This window comes from Artemia franciscana, chromosome 15 (genome assembly GCF_032884065.1).
Source record: "Artemia franciscana chromosome 15, ASM3288406v1, whole genome shotgun sequence".
NCBI lineage: Eukaryota > Metazoa > Arthropoda > Branchiopoda > Anostraca > Artemiidae > Artemia > Artemia franciscana.
In genome coordinates, this window is record NC_088877.1 from 10338307 (window position 1) to 10364275 (window position 25969).

At 35.2% G+C, this 25969-nt stretch overlaps 1 protein-coding gene across 1 annotated transcript in view; it reads right to left on the minus strand.

The window, feature by feature from the left end:
* Positions 1-25969, minus strand: part of LOC136036637 (protein diaphanous-like) — a 170197-nt gene that overhangs the window by 18632 nt on the left and 125596 nt on the right. Inside the window, exon 15 of the mRNA XM_065718937.1 lies at positions 16488-16742. Coding sequence (XP_065575009.1) covers positions 16488-16742 — 255 coding nt within the window. The remainder of the gene's footprint in view (positions 1-16487; positions 16743-25969) is intronic.

Genomic DNA, 25969 nt, shown 5'->3' on the forward strand with positions numbered 1-25969 from the left:
AGGTATAATATAATCAAGGCCGGTTGGTATCTCTACCTTTTGCCATTTTTTTCCGACCGTTTCTTTAGGGCCTTAACCAATTTAGCATCTAAACTGCATGTTATTAAATAGAGAACACTCAAAGATCAAAGCTGTTCCTAGGGATGGTGATACCCGAGGAAAAATTAATTGCAGCACCTCCTCCCTACTCAATTTGATCAAAGTGGGCAGCCCCCCAATATCTGGTTGCCTCTCTCCCTGAACTGCTCTGTCACATATAAAGGATATTTTGAATATCTCAACATTAAAGTCTAATAAATTGAAAAAGATTGGGAAGAAATGGGGACTACAACTCGACTACTTGTTTGCCCCCATTAGGTAACTGGCTATACTCTTGGACTTGGTCGGCTGACTGGGTTTTGCCACCTGGCAAGAGGAGGTTCATATGTCTTGTTAACACGTTGAACCGTGAAAATAAATAAGCGAAAAATTGCATTCCAGACTATGGAGGTTATTACCTTTAAAAATTGGATTCCCTATTTTTTCTAATTTGCAGGATATATATATATATATATATATATATATATATATATATATATCTATATATATAAATAAGTTGTCTGTGTGTGTGTGTGTGTCGAGTGACGTCATGTTTGTGTGTCGACTGACGTCATGTTTGTTGATTGACGAAATTACACACCGGGACATCGGGACACAAATGACGACCGGGACACCGGGACATCTATATATATAAAAATAAGTTGTCTGTGTGTCGAGTGACGTCATGTTTGTGTTTCGACTGACGTTATGTTTGTTGATTGACGAAATCACACACCGGGACATCGGGACACAAATGGCGACCGGGACACAAGGAATATTCGATTAGCAATCACCATCAACAAAGCACCAGGACACAAATGACGACCGGGACACAGGGAATATAAATGACGACCAGGACACTCAAAGAGAAATTACAGACCGGGACACTGGAACACAAATGACGACCGGGACAAAAATGACGACAGGGACACCGGGACACAGGGAATATAAATGACGACCGCGACACTCAAAGAGAAATTAAAGACTGGGACACGGGGACACAAATGACGACCGGGACACAGGGAAACAACAACAACGGGGACGCCGGGGGGCACCGGGGGATATATAAATGACGACAGAAACACAAGGAATGTTCGATTAGCAATCACCATCAACAAAGCTCAAGGGCAATCATTAGAATAATGAGGTATAGATCTGAATACAGATTGTTTTTCCCATGGACAATTATATGTTGCATGTTCAAGAGTCGGTAAACCTGAAAATCTATTTATATGCACAGACAATGGGACAGCCAAGAATGTTATAAAAATAAGTTGTCTGTGTGTGGGTGTGTCGAGTGACGTCATGTTTGTGTGTCGACTGACGTCATGTTTGTCGACTGACGTCATTATAAGGATTGAGCTGTATGCGTCATGAAGTTGTTTGTCGACTGACGTCATGTTTGTCAACTGATGAAATTACATACCGGGACACCGGGACACAAATGACGACCGGGACACAGGGAATATAAATGATGACCGGGAACCTCAAAGAGAAATTACAGACTGGGACACCCGGACACAAATCACGACCGAGACACAGGGAATATAAATGACGACCGGGACACAGGGACACAACTACAACGGGGACGCTGGGGGCACAGGCGGGATATATAAATGACGGCCGGGACACAGGGATTGTTCGAATAGAAATTACAGACCGGGACACAAATGACGACCAGGACACCGGGACACAGGGAATATAAATGACGACCGGGACACTCAAAGAGAAATTACAAACTGGGACGCCGGGACACAAATGACGACCGGGACACAGGGAATATAAATGACGACCGGGACACAGGGACACATCATTAGAATAATGAGGTATAGATCTGAATACGGATTTTTTTCCCATAGAAAATTATATGTTGCATGTTCAAGAGTCAGTAAACCTGACAATCTATTTATATGCAATTTATATATATAATATACATAATATATATATATATATATATATATATATATATATATATATATATATATATATATATATATTATATATATTATATGTATATATATATATCTATTCACAGGTGGAACACAGGGACACAACTACAATGGCGCGTAACTAATATGGCGCGTAACGACTTACACGCGCGGGGGGCTTTGGGGGGCGTGAAGCGCCCCACTTATATATATATATATATATATATATATATATATATATATATATATATATATATATATATATATATATATATATATATATATATATATATGGTTCTTACTGGCTTAAAATTTTACACAGAAGAACCATTTAAGTAGAATTTAACTCTTGGTATTATTATTGTGTTAAATTATCATGCACGAAACAATTAGGCTTCGAAAGGGCAGGCCCTTTCTGGTATAAACTTAAAAAATAATATGACAGGTTTACTAAAAATTTTTCTCTTTCTCGTTGACACTAACCCCTCAATTAAGAAGCCAAATATTACGTAATTAGGTTAGGAACGTGCACTTTTACCACTTGAGCTTTATCTTAACAATTTTGTAACACAGGAACGAGGGGAAAGGGCCTAGGTTGACCAAGCCTCAATAGATACAGTGGGCTTTAACGGAGACTATTCAACTAAACAAGGAAATACAAGACTACATGAAGATTTTATCTCACCTCACGGACGTTTAAATTTCTGAACAGATCGAGTTTATTCCTGTTTTAGAAAGACAATTATCTGAAAGTGATAACTTTTGAAAAGGTTCTCGTTAACTTTCAAGAAAAAAGCAAACCCCAAGGGAAGATAAGAAAAAGAATAAGTGGTCCCGCGAGGGAAAACTCAAAGACATTATTTCTCCTGTTTTTGACAGCAAAGAACTAGTGAAATAGCTTTTTAGCTTATGAAATCAGAGCATTGCGTTTTCATGACACGTAGGAAATAGCTAAATCCATAAGAAATAAATAGCTAGAAGTAAATAAATCTTTCACACTTGTTTTACTTACGCAAAAAGTCTCCGATCTAGGTGAGCACTGAACTGTGTGGATTAAGTTAGAATTATATAAATGTTCTAATCTAACGGAAATCTGTCACTAATGGTACTTAAAGCCACGATATTCACGTCTAGAAAATATGACATTCAGCTACCACAATACATAATTCGTTATGCCGCTGAAACATGCGTTGCATTAATACTGTTCTATACTATTTATTATATTTGGTTTAATCATTGAAATGACTTTGAAAAAGAAAGGGAAATTATTGCGTTATGGCCTATTTCGCTTTGTACTATGCGTACATGTACTGTGTATTATATGTGTATTTGTATTATTGTAAAAGAGATGTATTGTATATTTATTTATACTAGCTCCGTGAAGTACAAACGCTTACCGTGTCATACTAATCTGAACTGATACATATATGCTCTAATACTTGACAAGGGCTATGGAACTACAAAACCACATAGTTAGTGTCCAACTATATAAAAACTAGCAATTTTAAAGGAACAACGCAGAAAATTTAAAAAAAAGAACAGACCAGACAATGCACACTATCAACTCAAAACAAGTCGGCCTTTTCAAAATTAGGTCTAAATTGTAATCTGAAAAAGGAATTTCCGTAGCTAGAGATGGAGTGCCAAATCCCTTCCAAACGCCTGTATTATCATGATTGGCACATATATCAAGGGAATTGGCCCAATTAGCCTGCACTCGGTGTACAGGACAGCGTAAAAGTAAAAGCACCAATAAAGTACAAATTTAAATAATGTACTGAAATGCAATTTCAATTTACGCGTAAATGCAGAGAGAAATTCTTATACTCATACACAAATATCGACACAACCTAGAAATCTATTTGCGTGACCCTTTCTCTTAATTCCACTATTAGCCTATTTGTGAATTTTTTAAGCATTTCGAAATTGGGCCGTCCCCCCTAAAAAAATTCCCCTAGACATGTCTGCATGTCCTAATTTACCCTGCAATTTCTCTTATTGTCACTAGTATTTGTGTAATTTTTTTTGAGAATTTTTTTTTGTCATAAACTCTCTCCCCCTCCAAAAAATCAACAAAATCCTCTGGACCTCAATTCCTTAGAAGAACAAACTGAATAAACTGATATTTCACATTGACTTGAGGAATGAATATTTTAGGAAGCAACAATACCGAGAAGAACAGAAAATGTGTAACTTAAGAGCGACCTAGACAAAAACAGGACAAATGCAAAAATCCATAAAAATGAAAAGAAATGGCTCAATAAAAACCAAATAGACGAATCTGAAATGAAATCTACAAGAGAAGGTAAGGAATGTAAGTATACAAAAAGAAGAGTAAAATGGCAGGTTGTTAATTTTTTATACCTTTTCTCGGTAATTGAACTGAAAATGTAATAGAAGATAGTCTCTGCCAATGAGGCACCAAGGTACCAAAACCAAAATCTAGAAAGAATCTAGAAAGAGGGGCATGGGGCCAAAAATACGCTATGGACCAGTCCCTATGATTTTTTCTTCCATAACGTATCATATATAGCACACTAAGTAATACGGACACTGTTTATTTTAACAGCCCCGACCCCGAAAACTCCTGTGAAAAAAAATATTATACCTCAGCATCACCGATACAAACCGACTTGAATTTTTCATGGATTTGTTCTTTCGGCCAGAGATTTTGAATTTGTGTAACAGGGGAAGACTGAGAGAGGAAACCCAGAGGAAGGGGTTTAGAGGTTTAGCATTTTTTGTCTCCAATTAAACTAGAATATTGATCAAAGGAGGCCTACATGCACCAAACAATCGAAAAAGAATTATTCGGTTGGGAGGGAGTCCAAAATAGTACAAGGAATCCCAAAAATTTTCAAAAATCCCTAACACGGCTTCATCACCATAAGATCCGAGACGAGCATTATCGCTTTATTTCTTTTTCTCACAAGAAAAAGAACAGCAACAAAAATGCTTGATCGTACACTTGAAGATCTGAGGGGAGACAGATCACCCCTTCTTCGACAAAGCACCCAATTCCCTACCTGGCTATTTTTGACAAACTCTGTCAGTTATATCGCGTTCAACACATGCAGCTGAATTTAATGCACATTTCAGATTATCAGTTCTATGGTGACATGTACAAAAAATGACTTTAAAAACTAACATAGATAACTAGTATAGAATTATGCATCTTTCGACAATTTCCAAAATAAGTTGCTAGATAAACCAATCAGCAGATCTTCACAATTTGGCTGATACAGAGAAAAATCTTAGGGGGAGGGGAATAAGACAAAGGCGTCAATAATTGAAAAAAAATATTCAATTATTGGGGGCGGGGGCAATGTGTTAGCATCACATTGATAACAAGCTTTTGTAATTTAATATGAATCAATGACAATTTGATTCGAAATGTTTTTTTTAAATATCATACAGAATTACAAAAAATCATCAGTGGCTCATTAGACGTGCTACACATAGTAGCTACCAACAATGATATTAGTGTCATAAATTTTAGCATTTAAAACAGAGCCAAAGCCGAGGCGTCCATGGATACTTTGATGAACCAAGACAAAGTTTTCAGTTGTCCAACAAAATTCACTAGATTCGTAAATTTTTAAATGTGCATATTTTTACTTAATAATTTACCTTTATTAAAAACTCTAAAAAAAAAAAATATTATAGACTGTAAAGTGACTTACTATTATTTGTTTTTTACATGTACACATTTTTCAGATAACTTATTGGATTGGTAAATTTTAAAATGTGCACAGTTATACTTAATAACGTATATTTATTAAAAACTTTTAAAAAATATTATAAAGTGATTTGCTATTATTTTTTTTCAATGTACACCCAGATTTACTGGATTTGTCAATTTTAAAATGTGCACATTTTAAAATTGAAAATTAGGGTGCCTATTATTCTTCTCAAAAACATCATTCCATCATGACATAGCAACGTTACAAGACTTTCGGTGAAAGAAACAAAAAAAAAGCTAAACGAAGTTCAGCTTCACGCTTTCAAATTCTTTCCAGTGAAGAATTTTCTTGCTATAAATAAATTCCAGATTATCATAACAAGTTTCCTAGAATTTCTTTTCTTCTGAGAAAAAAATTCTTATTTCTTCTTACTTTTCTTTTTCTTTTTGTAGCAACACGCGGGCTTGTTATAAAATAAGAATAATCTTAATTTTTTTTGCCCAATAGAAAATAATAAGAATTTTTCACTAGTAATTGGGTTTTTTGAAAATTGGATTCTTAGTGTATCTAGGGAAAAAACAAGCAACAAAATTAGCGCCATAGCATATTCACACAATTTCTCGGTTCTTCAGTTTGGAAAAGGGTTGTTTAAAAATTTTACTAAGAAAAGTAAAAAAGGTGAAGTAAAAAATTGAGATATGAGGCTGATACTGAAAATAGTAGAGGAGAAACGGCAAAAAACTTCAATTTTATTCCATTTTTACATATAACAGACGATAGCAAAATCTTACGTTTGTTTTTTTGCTTTTAATTTTTTAGTTGGGAGATTCACTTAAACAAAAGCTTATTTTATATTCGGGTTTCATTTTATTTCGATTGTACTTCTTGTGACATTTAAAAAATTATTTTGAAAAGTGTTTATCCGTAATTTTATATGGCTAATTGGTTTACATTCCGGTTTTCTATTACTTTCAATCACAGGCATTCATTCGCCCTTTATTAGATGTAAGTTAAACCAAGTATTTCCCATTTTCATCATTTATCTTAAAACCATTACGTTTTGCGAAAAAAATGTACCGCTTAGATAATTATTATCCCAGATAAGTATAAATACATCATGATTGTCCCCTTAGAGCCAACCTAGTAAAGCATAAACTCTAGGCTATACTAACCAAAAATTTAAAAACACGTTTTTAAAATGCGTTCGTCATGTAAAGAAGAAATACCATTTGAGCCTTATTCAATAATTACCATTACTGAATCATTCTTTAGTAATGGCATGTATTATGTCGATTACTCTTAATTGTATGAGTTCCTTGCAAAAACAAATATTTGGGAATTGGAAAAAATCTCTTAAACCCCATGGTGTCGAATCGACATGAAAACAACACCATTGGAATCACCATGACCGAAATATCCATTTAGAAGAATTGAAATTCTTAGTCTTTACCAGCAAGGAAAATTATTTTTTCGCATGGGGTGCAGTGATGTCTCCTTTTTTTTATTCTTCTTCTTTGTTTTTTTTTTTAGAAGAATGGGGCGCTAAAACACAATAATTACCATTACTGAATCATTCTTTAGTAATGGCGTCTATTATGTCGATTACTCTTAATTGTATGAGTTCCTTGCAAAAAAAAATATTTGGGAATTGGAAAAAATCTCTTAAACCCCATGGTGTCGAATCGACATGAAAACAACACCATTGGAATCACCATGACCGAAATATCCATTTAGAAGAATTTAAATTCCTAGTCTTTACCAACAAGGAAAATTATTATTTCGCATGGGGTGCAGTGATGTTTCCTTTTTTTATTCTTCTGCTTTGTTTTTTTAGAAGAATGGGGCGCTAAAACACCATAGAGAGATGTCTAAGGTTTCATTTCAAAGAAAATGGCTATTTCTAAGTCATTTTGCTAGTAATAAAAAATAATATTAAAAATAAATACAAATTTTGACAAAAACTGCCTCTTCATATACAAGATAATTTAACTCACGGATATATATATATATATATATAAATATATATATATATATACATATATATATATATATATATATATATATATATATATAAATATATATATATATATTTTTAGAACACTACTTCTTAGACTATTTGTTGTGTAAGAAATCCAATCATTTTAATATATTTTTTTTTGAGAACAAGAACTAAAATATAAGCCCCTTAACTGGTAGGGCAATTTAACTGGTGCAACACAAGTCACTTGACAAAAAACTCTATCCGATCACTTTATTTTCATGCTAGTTTTAATATTTTATTTAACAATTTTCTTTTCTAATGTTTGGTCACTGCGAGAAATGATTAACAACGAATTTGCTTGTTAAAAAAAAAAAAACAAAAAAAACTATCCGATCACTTTATTTTCATGCTAGTTTTAATATTTTATTTAACAATTTTCTTTTTTAATGTTTGGTCACTGCAAAAAATGACTAACAACGAATTTGCTTGTATATATATATATATATATATATATATATATATATATATATAAAAAAAAAAAAAAAAAAAAAAAAAAAAAAAAAAAACCTTTTCTGCATTCACAACCAGGTTGAACAAAACTACCGTGCCTAAACACGAATGTCTTCCCGTTCACTAGCTAAAACATGGGAGACACTCTTAAATACAGATGATACCTAGGAACGTTTCAACGAATAAAACATAAAATCGCGAAACTACTACTACTACTAAACTACTAATAACTCACTGCAGCACCAAGCCGCCTGAGGCCAACACAGCTACGCACGCTCCTCCTCCAACCTAATCTATTTAAAGCCTCCCTCTTTACACCCTCCCAGGAAGTTCCCATTTCCTTTAAATCCTTATTTATGACATCCTCCCAACCCAGACAAGGACGACCTGCTTTCCGTGTAGCCCCAGACGGTTGGCCAAAAAGGACAATCTTCGGTAATCTGTCATCCTTCATCCGTAGAACGTGGCCTAGCCATCTCAACCTTTCTTTCATTATAGCCCCAGAAAGCGGGATTGAACCACACTTTTCGTACAACCTACTGTTTGAAATACGGTCAGTCAGCCGGGTACCCAGAACAATCCGTAGGCAATTTCTCTGGAAAACATCTAGTAAATTTTCATCTGCTTTTCGGAGTGTCCATGCTTCAGAGCCATATTTGACCACTGTCATCACTGTAGCTTCCAATATTCTAATCTTGGTTTGTAGGCTTATCTTTCTATTCTTCCAAACTTTTTTTAACTGTGAAAAAACACCCTGAGCTTTGGCTATTCTACTTTTAACATCTTCACTGCTCCCACCATCTTTACTAATAATACTACCAAGGTAACTGAAGCTCCCAACCTGATCAATCTTTTCGTTACCTAAGGTCACCTGTTCATCTTCACTTATTCCTAACCTTAGTGACTTAGTCTTCTTAACATTAATTTTCAAGCCTATTTTAGCACCCTGAACTCGTAAAACCTCTAAAAATTCATTCATTTTGCTCACACTTTCATCTAATATGCTTAAATCATCAGCATAATCTAAGTCCAGGAGCGTTCTTCCTCCCCATTTGATTCCATGGTCTCCAATTGCCTTTCCTGTGCTCCTTAAGACGAAGTCCATCAAAATGATCCATATAAAGGGGGATAGAACACAACCCTGCTTAACTCCTGATTTAATACAAAACCAGTTGCTAACCTCATTTCCTACCTTAACCGCAGCAGTATTATTCTCGTACATAGCGCAAATCACTTTAATGTATTTTTCTGGTATACCATATAACGATAAGACCTTTGTTAACGCTGTTCTATCAACAGAATCGAAAGCTTGCTCATAATCGATAAAACTAAGGACCAAAGGTGTTTGACAACGAAGGGACTTCTCAATTATTAACCTAAGAGTGAAAACATGGTCGACACATCCTCTACCTTTTCTAAAACCGCATTGTTCTTCCCTTAAAACTTTGTCTACAGCATGTCTCAGTCTAAAAAGTATCATATTACTCAGTAATTTGCTACCTACAGAGACCAGACTAATGCCTCGATAATTCCGACATTCACTCTTGTCACCTTTCTTATACAGTGGTTTAATTAAGGTTTTCCTAAAATCATTGGGTACTTCCCCTTTTTCAAAAATCATGTTCATAATCTTCAGTAGCTTATTCCTAACCTCAGAGCCACCATATTTAAGGAACTCATTAATCATACTATCAGCACCTGGGGCCTTATTATTTTTTAATCCTTCTAGTACTGTCGCTAATTCTTCCTCACTAAACAAATCTTCCTTCACATCCAAGGTATCACAAACTTTTTCATTTTCATCTATATCTTTTCCTGCAACTGTATCTCGGTTTAGCACATTCTCAAAATGTTCCACCCATCTTTCTTTAACTTTTTCCTTATCACTAATTGTGACCCCATTTCTATCTTTAACTGGGACTAGTCCGGATCGGCTACTCCCTTTCAATTTATTAATATGCCAGTATAATATTTTACCATTATGCCGTCTAGCCGCATCTTCCAGATCCTCAGCAATTTTATCCATCGCCTCCATTTCACATCTCCTTAGTTCATATTTTAATGCTTTCTCCACTTTCTTTACATTCCTTTTGTTTTCATACGACCTATCGCTCAGATAATTCTTATACAAACCCCTTCTACTCTCTATTAAACCTAAAGCTTTTTCACTAATATTCCTAGTTGCTGTCTTAGCACTCTTCCCTAGGACACCATCAGCAACTTCACAAATTGTTTTTCTGAAATTATTCCATCCATCTTCCACATTGTCAAATTTTAAACCCTCAAGTTTAGTACTCAACTGTTCCTGGAATTTTTTTCTCAAATTTTCATCCTGAAGTCTACCAACATCATAACTTTCCGGGAGGGAGTTACTCTTCCGAAATTTCAGCTTTAAATTAACCTTAGACACTACTAGATGGTGATCTTTACTTTTAACATCAATAACGGCACTCCTATACACCCTAGTATCTTGTATTGATCCTGCTAGTCTTCTGTTTACAATAACATAATCAATAAGGTTTGCTGTCTTACCATCACGTGAATACCATGTCAACTAATGGGCCATTTTGTGACCAAACACCGTATTGGTTATAACTAGGTTGTTATACCTACAAAATTGCAAAAGCCTATAGCCATTACTGTTTTCTTTTCCTACACCAAAATTACCTAGGCTAGGATACCATCTATCCCTATTTCTACCAACCTGGGCATTAAAATCTCCTAGCAAAAACACCATATTTCTACCTGGTACCCTGTCTATTTGCTCCTGTAACTGTAAGTAAAATTCATCTGAGTCACTAGTATCTCCATCAGTTGGTTCAATGGGGGCATATACTACTATAACTGATACCCTAAACTTTTTAGTCATAAAATGAGCAATTAGTATTCTATTATTAATACCTTCCCAGCCTAAACAAGACTTAGCAGCTTCCTTATTCATCATGAGCCCTACTCCCTGTCTATGTACCCCATCCTTCCTTCCTGAGTAAACAAATTCTATGTCACCTAATTTCATGCTTCCTACCCCTGGGATATGAGTTTCTGAAACTCCTAATAAATCCAGTTCAAACCGTCTGAATTCGTCAGTCAAAATGTCGATGCGATAGTCATTTTTTAACGTCGTAACATTCCAAGTTCCAATTTTCATGTTCTTTAAATCTTTGAAATTATTTTGGCCTCAAGAAAGGCAGTGATCCCGGATACCAGTGCAGGATGGGGACCAACATATCTTCTCAAGTCTACACCGAAGCGCTTAAGCCGGCTTAGAACCGGACAGCAAGAAGTCCCTGGGACCTCCAGTAAGTTGGAGGCTTTGTGCAATCCTGGGCCCATCTTGGTCACAACATGGTTTTCAGCACTTGGCGATGCTCTTCTATCAACAAGAGTCGAAATCCTGCACAGACAGTCCCAAGCCTATTACCTCCGACTCATTATATATTCATGCCTACAAATATTATGCTACTACGGGGAGGCAGCCCATAGTAGATAAATTAGCTAGGAAGAGGTTTTTCAGCCCGAAAACGCCCATCAAAACAAACCAAGCCCAGAAAATTATCCAATAATCAGAATCCCGTACGAGTGCTGTGTTGTTTACTAGGCTACAATTTCCTCGAGGGGCGCCACTCCTCAAGTGGGAAAAATTGACCGCAAGTTTCCCAGTCTTGCAGGTACCCCGAAAGGGTCGAGGCAGCCCTTTACAGAGGCCGTTGTCCATAAATCTGGATCTTACGCCCTGCCGCAGTTGTCCTCCTATAGAGGATCCTCCCACGATGGTGTTCTGCTTCACCATGCAATTTAACCCATTACTGGGAGAAGGTTTGTAACTCATCTGACGCGTGAACACGGCAGTTGGCCCTGCTGAGTGTACATTTGAGGGGCCTTCTTCCTCCTCCACCTGAAATTATGACCCCCAGGGGAGGGTTTCCCGGTTTCTATTATGGGCCCCACTGGGACAAGGTCCTACTTGGCCTAAGCCTCCTATGGAGCTACTCTACCTATCTATAGGGCTTACATATATACATATATATATATATATATATATATATATATATATATATATATATATATATATATATATACATATACATATACATACATATACATACACACATACATACACATATACATACACATACACATACATACACATATACTCACTAACGTGCAAATATATACCCTGAATTGGTATAGGCTAGGTCTGTATATGGTGAATATTAATTTCCTTTCTGATGCAAATGCACAATAACTTTGGATTCAGGATGCAATTCTGACTATAGAGATAAGTATTTTTCTTACTTGAAATGTATGTGCAGAATTAGAAATTCTGCTGGTACTACAAAAGTAGACCTAAGTAGCCAATTTAGCCTGTCTGAAACATCTCACAAGCCAACACCTTATAAAAAACACCTTTGATAATTTAAATGAATAAGAAAACTTATTAGAAATTCTGCTGATACTGCAAAAGTAGACCTAAGTAGCCAATTTAGCCTGTTTGAAACATCTCACAAGCCAACCCTATAGAAAACACCTTTGAGAATTTAAATGAAGAAGAAAACTTATTAGAGACTCTGCTAATACTGCAAAAGTAGACCTAAGTATCCAATTTAGCCTGTTTGAAACATCTCACAAGCCAACACCCTATAGAAAACACCTTTGACAATTTAAATGAATAAGAAAACTAGTTAAAAACTCTGCTAATACTGCAAAAGTAGACCTAAGTAGCCAATTTAGCCTGTTTGAAGCATCTCACAAGCCGACACCCTATAGAAAAACACCTTTGACAATTTAAATGAATAAGAAAACTAGTTAAAAACTCTGCTAATACTGCAAAAGTAGACCTAAGTATCCAATTTAGCCTGTTTGAAACATCTCACAAGCCAACACCCTATAGAAAACACCTTTGACAATTTAAATGAATAAGAAAACTAGTTAAAAACTCAGCTAATACTGCAAAAGTAGACCTAAGTAGCCAATTTGGCCTGTTTGAATCATCTCACGAGCCGACACCCAATAGAAAAACACCTTTGACAATTTAAATGAATAAGAAAACTAGTTAAAAACTCTGCTAATACTGCAAAAGTAGACCTAAGTATCCAATTTAGCCTGTTTGAAACATCTCACAAGCCAACACCCTATAGAAAACACCTTTGACAATTTAAATGAATAAGAAAACTAGTTAAAAACTCTGCTAATACTGCAAAAGTAGACCTAAGTAGCCAATTTAGCCTGTTTGAAACATCTCACAAGCCAACACCCTATAGAAAACACCTTTGACAATTTAAATGAATAAGAAAACTAGATAAAAACTCTGCTAATACTGCAAAAGTAGACCTAAGTATCCAATTTAGCCTGTTTGAAACATCTCACAAGCCAACACCCTATAGAAAACACCTTTGACAATTTAAATGAATAAGAAAACTAGTTAAAAACTCTGCTAATACTGCAAAAGTAGACCTAAGTAGCCAATTTAGCCTGTTTGAAACATCTCACAAGCCAACACCCTATAGAAAACACCTTTGACAATTTAAATGAATAAGAAAACTAGTTAAAAACTCTGCTAATACTGCAAAAGTAGACCTAAGTATCCAATTTAGCCTGTTTGAAACATCTCACAAGCCAACACCCTATAGAAAACACCTTTGACAATTTAAATGAATAAGAAAACTAGTTAAAAACTCTGCTAATACTGCAAAAGTAGACCTAAGTAGCCAATTTAGCCTGTTTGAAACATCTCACAAGCCAACACCCTATAGAAAACACCTTTGACAATTTAAATGAATAAGAAAACTAGTTAAAAACTCTGCTAATACTGCAAAAGTAGACCTAAGTATCCAATTTAGCCTGTTTGAAACATCTCACAAGCCAACACCCTATAGAAAACACCTTTGACAATTTAAATGAATAAGAAAACTAGTTAAAAACTCTGCTAATACTGCAAAAGTAGACCTAAGTAGCCAATTTAGCCTGTTTGAAACATCTCACAAGCCAACACCCTATAGAAAACACCTTTGACAATTTAAATGAATAAGAAAACTAGTTAAAAACTCTGCTAATACTGCAAAAGTAGACCTAAGTATCCAATTTAGCCTGTTTGAAACATCTCACGTCCTCAGTGCAGAAATAAAACTGTAAAAATATGAAAAGCCAAACCTTAAAACAAAACATAAAACTAAAAGGAGATGACCTTTTCTTAGTAACGGTGAAAGGGTGACTGAATAAGAACACAAGTTTAAATAGCATTTCACAATTTCATCTTATGCAACGCACTCTTAAAGGCCAATCACTTTCCAGGAAGATTATTATCAGAGATTCTATTTGATTACACACATAATTTTGTTTATATATATGAAAACGATCAGAATTAATAATTCCATCAATAATGGGACTTAGAAGAGTTTCCCCAGTGTCTCTATTGAGAGCTACCTTTCGGTGTATGTGCTTTTTTTTTTTTTTATCTCAACTGCCTCCCAGAAAACTTGTACGAAACCTTTAACGGGGGCAATAATGAAGGTGTTGTCAAATAACATGACAACACCTCCAGCGCCTCCAGATGCATTCCAACAGAAAAGAATGCATCAACTCCACGAACCCCAACAGATATCTGACCATTAATGGATGATGAGGAACTTTTAACTGTTCTACTCCACATTCCAAAACTGAGTGACAAACTGAAAAGAATCCTTAAAAAACACAAACTTAATCTCACCTTTAAGCATTCAAATACAATACAGAGCTTTTTCAACCATGGCAAAGATAAAACCAGCCCCATCCTGGGTAGTGGTGTTTATAGAACTTCCTGCTCCTGTAGCCGTTTTTATAATGGAAGAACCCAACAGCAATTAGGGAAGATGTTATCGGAACATAGGTCCTCAATCGACAAGGCCATGGGGCTACGCCAAAGGCCTGAGATTTTTGACTCCACCTTGGCTCAACATTTGTACGACAATTCAAACCAAGTAATTTTATTTGACAGCACCTCCATTATTACCCTCCTTGAAGGTCTAATGCAAGTTTTCGGGGAGGCAGTTGAGATAAAGAAAAAAGCACACACACCGAAAGGTAGCTCTCAATACAGACACTAAAGAAACTTTTTTAAGTCCCATTTATGACGGAGTTATTAATTCTGACCGTTTTCACATGCATCCACAAAATTATGTCGTGCAAACAAATAGGATCTCTGATAATAATCTACCTGGAAAGCGATTAGCCTTTAAGAGTGCTTCACGTAAGATGAAATTGTGAAATGCCATTTAGATTTGTGTTTTTATTCAGTTACCCTTTCACCATTACTAAGAAAGGGTCATCCTATTTTAGTTTTGTGTTTTGTATTTAGGTTTGGTTTTTCATATTTCTCATCAGTTTTATCCTGCACTGAGGACGGTCAGGCGGAGGTCTTGACCAAAATATTTTCATAATATTTAAACTTTTTCACAGGCTGTTTACTGTCCTCGTTTTCTTCCTTTCTTCGCGATTTTAAGTTTTATCATGATTAGCCAGTTATTAGATCTCAGAAACTAGTTCCAAAGAACGTCGTTCGGAACATTTCCGAGACCAAAACTTTATACGGATTTTCAGACTCTAGAAATAGATGCTTCGGATTTTACCTGTGAAGTGAAACTACCTGAATATTGATGTCTAGACAGAGCAAGCATCTACATACTTGAGTTTCACTAGACGCACATGTGAACACAATTTCAACGTCGAGAAGATAATGACAAGGTAGCCTACCCTGTAGGAGGATGTCCTAGCCACAGCAACCCTGCGAGATCCATACTTTGGCTTTGTCAATACCCTATGTGCCATTCGGATTTTACCTGTGAAGTGAAACTACCTGAATATTGATGTCTAGACAGAGCAAGCATCTACATACTTGAGTTTCACTAGACGCACATGTGAACACAATTTCAACGTCGAGAAGATAATGACAAGGTAGCCTACCCTGTAGGAGGATGTCCTAGCCACAGCAACCCTGCGAGATCCATACTTTGGCTTTGTCAATACCCTATGTGCCACGGACGGCAAAGGAGGATGAGAGTTCTAAGTAAGTATGTTATGTTATATACCAAACACAGTTTTAACTTGCAGATAAACACACATGGGTGTTCACAGATTCATCACCGCATTTTTCAACCGAGGAAAATAGTAATTTTCTAAAATTTCTAGCGGAACACCCAACAATTAGACCCCCAAAATTCCTCTAGAGCACAAAAATTTCCCAAGCAATTGGAGAGAGCCACTCGAGATAAAAATTAAACATGCGGAAGAAGAGTAAAAAAAAATACAACCAAACTGAAGAAAAAAGGATACACCCATGACGTCCAAAAACTTGTCGCCCTCAACTTGCATTGATCTCGCGTTCTTCAAATCCATATCCAGATTTTTAACGGATGCATCCATTTGCTTGAGAATTTTCTGAATATTCTCAGGCGACACCCTGCTAGCTCTGTCTATATGACCAAGTTCTTCATGGAAACTGATCGACTCTGGATGCTTCGCTTCAACGATTTCCACTAGGAAGTGAAGTAAGGTTCCTCGATTTTCTGAATCCTTCGTGCTGAACAACTATAAAAGAAATACAAATAAGACACCTTACAAAACAAAACTTTCCCAACCAATTATTTGCACTAATTGGACTAAATCAAGAAAACAGAAGTTAGATAAGACAGCGAGTAAGTCGGTGATATTTGAAGTAAGAAATAGAAAACATAATTGGACTATATTAATGAAGAGCGAGTCTAGTCAAAAGCCACCAAAACTTTAAAAAGGAAACGGAAGCGTTATTCTATTCTCGATGCTCGGAATATTTTTCTATTCCTGTTTTGATGACCTATTTGAAAAACAAAGAAAATTGGTCCAATATAGCACGATTTATTTACTGTAGACGGAACAAAATACAATATCACGAACGACTTTCCTTGTATACATAACTTTGTCGCTAAAAACAGCAGGGGAAAGATGACTAGACAGCAGGCAAAGGAAGATTTTTTTAAGGGAGCATATTTTCGAAGTACAATACTTCTATTACCACACAGGAAATACTTCCTAGAGATTCTAACGAGTAGGCCCATAGTCCTGTCTGAGAAAGCCGAGAGGACTAGAAAAAAATTAGGAAGAAGCTTAGAGTGGAGAGATCGGAATTAAACTTGATAAAAAAGAATAAGCACAAGTTCTAGATACGATTGACATAGCCGGACCGGATCCGCTCTCTTTGGGGGAGCTGGAGGGATTTTTACCGCTTTGACGAGTTCGAGAGTAAGCATAAGTTGTAGATACGTGATTGACATAAGCGGACCGGATCTGATATCTTTAGGGGAATAGGAGGGATTTCTAATGCTTTGGCGAGTTCGGTGCTTCTTGACCTGCTAGGACAATGAAATCAATAACTCTAGTACTGAGCCTAATTTTAGGTTCTGACCTCGTCACACGTGCCATATGACAATCTTGTTCAGGGTAAAAAATGTGCATGCACGCGAGGAGGTTCAATCAAGTAGAATTTTAAAAATGAATAGTGACAGAAGAAATCTGAAAAGAATTTAACTTCCAAGTACATTAAGGGAGGAAGGTAACCCCCCCCCCACCAGAAATAAAACAGTTGGGTTTACTTAAATTGAAGCTGATAGGATTTGTAAATGAAACGAACAAGCTTTTTTTACAATATATCTTTTACAATATATAATTTTGTACAGCTTTTGTAAATTTGGGCCCAGTAACTACAATAAATGGCATAACTTTGTATGGAGGTCTTTTTCATTAAAATTATATTCCTATTTTTTCTTAATTTATAAAGTTATATATGGCTGTGTAAGTTTCTACTCACACAATTCAAACAATCCGATTGCATTTTTACGGGCCTTGGTACTTAAATTTTAATAATTTTCTGGAAGTCGACGGGACAGATCTTCGATTTTCTATAGTCTTGCGGCGCATTCCAAAAGCTTGTTATCATTAATTATTTTTAAGGCCGCATCCAAGGGCGGTGTACCGGGTTTGACCTCCCCCCAAGATTTTTCTCCGACACGTAAAAGCGTAACAAAAATGCGTATAAACAAATTTTTGATTTATTAAAATTTTGGGGAAGCCCCCCCCCCTCAAAGAAACTCCTGAATACACCTTAACCTACCCCTTAATACCTCATAATAAGCATAAATTGTGTATATCATATTTTCCTGCACTCCCAGTACAAAAAAACTGGCCAAATTCTTTTATTACCAGGTGTTTTTGAACACAAATAACATAAACGTAAATTATTATAATTGTAGTATGGATAGATCCTTCATTTACAACAACATCGGTTCGGTATATTTTGCTTAGGATATTTGTTTTTCAATAATAAATTTTATCTTATCCTTGATTCGCTAAATCTTATGTGCAGAAAATCTTGGAGCAATACAAACATGACACCAAATAAACGGGAATTTCCCAAGGAACACATAACTAATTCGGTTAAGTTAAAAGAGGAAAGATTAAGTATGAAAGCACGAACATAGGTGATGAAGCAGAAATAAAAAAGGATATTCAAGGAAAATTTAGTCCATAGAAATCAGATTTATAGATAAAAATCAGATATCATAAGCACTTATAAAGATAAAGTTTAAAACTCGTTTTCAAAATGGATTAGTAAACAGATTAAAAAAACAAACAAGGTTATTGGAAATAAAGATCAACATTAAAACTTAAAACGAACAGAAATTATTCCATATATGGACAGTTGCCTCCTTCTCGATATTTCACTCTTTACGCATAAGTTTTTTAGTGCTTAAACTTCTTATTCCGATTAAATGATTCCTGTGCTTCATTAGTCGTTCTGAAAACATTTGAATTTCGATCGTTTGCCAAATCATTCCGAGAAAACACCCTCCCGCTCCCCATGTAAAATTTCCCAAGACAAATCTCGCGGAAGATTTCCTCAGCACAGAAAATTCTCCCTATAGAGAATCCCCCTGTAGAAAATACCCCACAAATATTTCAGCATGTTTCCCAATAACAAATAGGCCTACTGTATATGAGTAATCGGCGAATTGCGTAAATTACATCCATTCCCCCAGGGACTATACGGGGTCATGCCATCTGCAAAAACATAATTATTGGACCATTCACCTATGTTAAAAAATGTCATTTACTTTATCTTCAAGAAAAATTGAGTCCATAGAAATCCAATTTATAGATAAAACTGTCAAAATTTAGATTGGATGTCTGCGGGGAAAAAGGGGGTGGGAGAGGAGCTACTCACCCCCCAATCTTATTGGTCACTTAAAAAGGCCAAAAGAACTTTTGATTCACAACCAAATGAGTCCTCTCCCAATCTTCTAGGACCATTGGTTTGAACACAATCACCAATAAAAAAAGAATTTAACATAACAAAACAAAAATCCATGATTTTTCTCCTGAAATTTTGTTTTAAAAATTCCGCATTTTTCTAGATAAAAGCTTGAAACCTCTACCGTAGAGTTCTCTGATATGCTGAATCTAATGGTGTGATCTTCATTAAGAGCACTTGAATTTTTCGGGTGGTTTTCCCTTTTCAAAAATCAGGCAAATTTTCTGATACTGGTAGCTTTTGATGGGTAGCATTAAACTTTTGCAATCAAAGGCAGCGCAAAAGCGCTTCCTAAGTAAAGAGCGATGTCGGCACAACGCATTTTTTTTTAGACCACTGCACTTCGTATCGAAGGAGTTGTCGTAGAAACTTTGAAAAGGGCTCATTCAACTGGAAGTACATATGAAGTGGGAAAATTATCAAGATTACAGAGACTACTATCAGCTCACAAATGGTATACTAGGGCCTAAAATAGGTGAATTAGACAAAGTCTGAGAGAGATGAATCAAATTTTTTTAGAGTTATAGACAAACGAAGTGAAAATTTATCAAGATTCAGTCAAACACAGCCACTACTATCAGCTCAGAAATGGTATACTAGGGCCTGAAATAGGTGAATTAGGTTCCTACCAAAGCCTGAGAGAGACGAATAGGGTTCTTTTTAGAGTTTGAGACGAATGAAGCGGGAATTTACTACGATTCAGTCATACACAGACACTAGTATCAGCTTTTATCGGAATCTTGTCAGGATTCATTAAAAGACAGGCACAACTATCAGCTGGCAAGTGGTATACTAGAGCCTGAAATAGGTGAATTAGGTATCTACCAAAGTCTGTGAGAGATGAATCGAATTCTTTTTAGAGTTAGAGATATATACAGTGGGAATTTATCAAGATTCAGTCAAACAGAGGCACTACTATCAACTCACAAGTGGCATACTAGAGCCTGAAATAGGTGAATTCGGTTTTTACCAAAGTCTGAGAAAGGTGAATCAAACTTATTTTAGAGTTTGAGACATATATATATATATATATATATATATATATATATATATATATATATATATATATATATATATATATATATATATATATATATAGTGGAAATTTATCAAGATTCGGTCAAACTCAGACACTGCTATCAGCTCACAAGTGGTATAATATAGTCTCAAATTGATTAATTAGGTCTTTGCTAATGTCCGAGAGAAAAATTGAATTCTTTTTAGAATTAGAAACATATGAACTGGGAATTTATCAAGATTCAGTCACAAACCGACACTACTGCCAACTCACAATTGGTATACTAGAGTCTGACATTAGTTAAATCGATTTTCTCCAAAGTCTGAGAGCGGTGAATCAGATTCTTTTTAAAGTTAGTGACATATCAAGTCGGATTTTATAAGTATTCAGCCAGACACATAAAGTAATATCAGCTCACGAGTGATATACTAGAGACTGAAATGGGTAAATTATATTTTTATCGAAATATGAGAGAGATGAACAAGATTCTTTTAAAGTTAGAGATATATGAAGGAGGAACACTTAACTGATTGCAGCGAAAATGAGTTTTACCTACAGTTACCGGATACCTGCAGCCAACCTACTCGGGTACCTGCAGGCAACCTACAGTTGTGTCTGTGTTTGACGGAATCTTTATAAATTCTCACTTCATATGCCTCTAACTCTAAAAAGAATATGCTTCATTTCTGTCAGACTTTGGTAAAAACCTAATTCATCTATTTAAACTTATGAGCAGATAGCAGTATCTCTGATTGAGTGAATCGTGATAAATTCCCACTTAATATGTCTCTATCGATTCATCTCTCAGACTTTGGTAAAAACCTAATTGGTGTATTTCAGACTCTAGTATACCACTTGTTATCTGATAGTAGTGAATGTGCTTGACTGAATCTTGATAAACTCCTTTATTTATGTGCAATGTCTATACTCCTATTTCTTATGTGTAAGATAAACTCATATATCTCTAACTCTAAAAAGACTTCGATTCATCTCTTCCACACTTTGGTTAAAACCTAGTTCATATATTTCAGACTCAATGTATCACTTGTGGGCTGACAGCAGTGTCTATGTTTGACTGAATCTTGAGAAACTTCAACTTCATATATCTCTAATTCTAAACAGAATTCGATTCATATCTGTCTCAGACTTTGGTAAAAACCTAATTTAGCTATTTCAGACTGTTGTATACCACTTGTGAGCTGATAGTATAGTCTGTGTTTAACTGAATCTTGAAAAATTCCCCACTTCATAAATATCAAACTCTACAAAGAATTCTACTCATTTCTTTCAGACTATGGTAAAAACCTAATTCACCCATTTCACACTCGATTATACCACTTGCGAACTGATAATAGTGTCCGTGTTTGACTGAATCTTGATAAACTCTTATGTTTATGTGCAATGTCTATACTCCTATTCTTATGTCTATGATAAACTCATATATCTCTAACTCTAAAAAGAAATCGATTCATCTCTTCTGCACTTCGGTTAAAACCTAGTTCTTATATTTCAGACTCAATCTATCACTTGTGGGGTGATAGCAGTGTCTGTGTTTGAAAAATCTTGAGAAACCCCCACTTCATACGTCTTTAATTCTAAACAGAATTCGATTCATATCTGTCTCAGACTTAGGTAAAAACATAATTCAGCTATTTCAGACTGTAATATACCACCTGTGAGCTGATAGTAGCGTCAGTGTTTAACTGAATCTTGAAAAATTCCCCACTTCATATACATCAAACTCTAAAAAGAATTCTACTCATTTCTTTCAGACTATGGTAAAAACTTAATTCACCCATTTCACACTCACGTAAACCACTTGCGAACTGATAATAGTGCTTGTGTTTGACTGAATTTTGATAAATTCCCACTTCCTATTTCTCTAACTCTAAAAAGAATCCAATTCAACTATCTCAGACTTAGGTAAAAATCTAATTTATCTATTTCAAACTCTAGTATACCACTTGTGAGCTGATAGTAGTGTCTGTGTTTGACTGAATCTTGATAATTACCCACTTCATTCATTTCAGACTCTAGTATAACACAGGTGAGGTGATTGTAGTGTATATATTTACTCAATCTTGATAAATTTCCCACTTCATATGTATATAACTCAAAATGAATTCGATTTACCTCTCTCAGACAAGGATATAAACCTAATTCATCTATTTCAGACTCTAGTATATCGCTTTCAAGCAGATACTTATGTCTGTGTCTGAATAAGTCTTGATAAATTCCCACTTTATATGTCTATAACTCTAAAAAACTCGATTCATCTCTCTCAGACTTTTGTAAAGAACTAATTTATGTATTTCAGACTCTAGTATATCACTTGTGAGCTGATAGCAGTGTCGTGTTTCACTGAATCTTAATTAATTCCCACTTCATATATCTCAAACTCTAAAAAGAAATTGATTCATTTTTCAGACTCCGGGAAAAACGTAATTCACCTATTTCAGACTCTAGTATATCACTTGTGAGCTGATACTAGAGTCTGTGTTTGACTGAATCTTGATAAATTCCACTTAATATGTTTCTAAGTTTTAACAAAAGTCAATTCATGTCACTTAGCCTATGGTATAATCCTAATTCATCTATTTCCTACTCTAGTATATATCTTGCGATCTGATACTAGTGTATTTGTCTGACTGAGTCTTGATAAATTCCCGCTTCATATGTCTTTAACTCTAAAAAGAACTCAATTCATCTCTCTCAGACTTTTGTAGAAACCTAGTTCACCTATTTCAGGCTCTACTATACCACTTATGAGCTGATATTAGTGTCTATAATTGACCGAATCTTGATAAATTCCCACTTCATATGCCTCTAACTCTAAAAAAAATTTGATTCATCTGTCTCTCAGACTTTGGTAAAAACATAACTAATCTTCCTCATCAACGCCCCGCTCTTTACGCTAAAGTTTGACTCTTTCTCTCAATTCTTCTTTTTAAAACAGTAAAAAACTTTAGCGTAAAGAGCGGGGCGTTAATGAGGAAGCAGCCTCTTTCATATACGAAGTAATTTCTGGTCGTTTTAAGTTTTAATGTCGCTCCTTACTTTCAGTTAAAAAAACTTGTTTTTTTATTTAATTTCTGAACGTTTTTGAATCAATGCATGTTTTGATTTTGGCTCTCCGCAGAGGAATAATTAAAAAAAAATTTGCATTTTTTTTGGCTAAATGGCTTTCTCATAATTTTGAGAAAAAAGAGCGGGGGAGGAAGCCTAGTTGCCCTCCGATTTTTCGGTTAATTAAAAAGGCAACTAGAATTTTTAATTTTTTAAGAATATTTTTATTAGTAAAAGATTTACGTAACTTATAAATTAGCTTACGTAAAGAACTTTTGTATTCTCATATTTTTATTACATATATGAGGGGGTTCGCCCCCTTGTCAGATCCTCGCTCTTTACACTAAAGCTTAAATTTTGTCACAATTTATTCAGAATGACCCCAGAATCACAAAAGCCGTAGAATAAATAGTTGAAATTACTAAAAATACTTTAGCGTAAAGAGCGAGGTATTAGGAGGAGGTGAGCCCCTCAAATGGGTAATAATTTCTGTTTGTTTTAAGTTTTAATGCTGCTCCTTACTTCCAGCTGAAAGAACTTTTTCATATTTATTTTTTCATTGTTTTTTTAAATAATGCTAGTAAATCCTGCGCTCCCTTCATGGAGATTTTCTTCCCCCATGACAAATTATCGATGGAAAGTTCCCCCAGCATATCCCCCTCTTCTCAACCCCTCCCCAACCAAAAAAATCCTCCTGAAAACGGCTGTAAACTTCCCAATAACCATTACTATATGTAAGCACTGGTCAAAGTTTGTAACTTGTTGCCCCTCCCACGGGGACTGTGGGGGAGTAAGTCGTCCCCAAAGACATAGTTATAAGGTTTTTCGACTACGCTGAATAAAATGGCTATCTCAGAATTTTAATCCGTTGACTTTGGTAAAATAATTAGCGTGGGAGGGGGCCTAGATGCCCTCCAATTTTTTTGGTCACTTAAAAAGGGCACTAGAACTTTTCATTTCCGTTAGAGTGAGCCCTCTTGCAACATTCTAGGACAACTGGGTCGATACGATCACCCCTGGAAAAAAAAACAAAAAAAAAAAACAAAAAAAAAACAAATAAACACGCATCCGTGATCTGCCTTCTGGCAAAAAATACAAAATTCCACATTTTTGTAGATAGGAGCTTGAAACTTCTACAGTAGGGTTCTCTGATACGTTGAATCTGATGGTGTGATTTTCGTCAAGATTCTATGACTTCTAGGGGGTGTTTCCCCCTAGGGGTGTTTACTATTGAGCCGGGTCGCTCCTTACTAGTTCGTTACCACGGACTGTTTGATAGGTAGTTTTCTTTTATGAGTTTTAGGCGAAAAATAATATAAAATCTTCGGCAGCAGAGTGGCGCTAAAATTGAACTGTCATAGGACTAATTGTAATTTTGTCACTTCAAAATCTTGGATTACATATTTTCGGCTACACCGTATCATCTACGGAGAACATATTGATAAAATACTTTTAAATTGTGGCTCAGATCTTTGTTAAGGCAGAACATACGAGATGAGGTATAAAGGAATAATCGGGTATACTCAAAAATGAGATGATAAACATTTTCGTCATCACGAAACGAACAAAGGGGAATGTCACTTTGATAATAATAATAATAACACATTAAAATTTCTAATAAAGTGACAATAATAATAATAAAATACTGAGAGAAAAAAGAAGAAAATTGGATTGACACAGTTGATTCCATGGCTCTCTGAATTTGTGTGTTGTAAAGCTACAGAAAGAATACAAAAACCACACCTTACAAATAAGAATTCTCGGACAAATACAAATTATTAAGGAAACCTAATTTGACAGAAAGAAGAAAGATAACCAAGCTTGAAAGAGACATAACCCTAAATCTCCCTTTAGTTGCTTTTATGAATTCTTTTTTCAGCCTGTTTAATATATTCTGAAATTATTGATAATATTTAAAAAATAGAAGTCATAACGGGTACGGACAGATTTTTTTTTTGCAAGAGAACGAATTAAGATTCCAAATTGAACTTAGAGAATTGGTTTTAAAGATTATGAAAATTGATTTTGATTAATTTTTTAATAAAAAAAAAAATCATGAGTCTTTTTATTTTTTCATAGAATGAGACGTTTTGAGTATTTTTCATATTTTCCTTACAATATTATTCTTGGATCAACTTTTCCTTTTCATTGTTTTTGTTTCTTTTCTGTCTGAATCGCTTTTGAAGCTTTATTTTGTCAACAACAGACGGTTTAAGGAATGTTCAGTGAAAAGATTTTGGCTGGATAACCGCTTATGGTGATGGATTGAAAGTGAAGAATCTTGTTCGTGAATAGTAACCGGAACTCTAAAGTATGCCCTTTATAAATCAAAAGAATTCCAGTTTCGTCAAAAAATTCTTACGTTGGCTATACACGTTTATGTGTTTG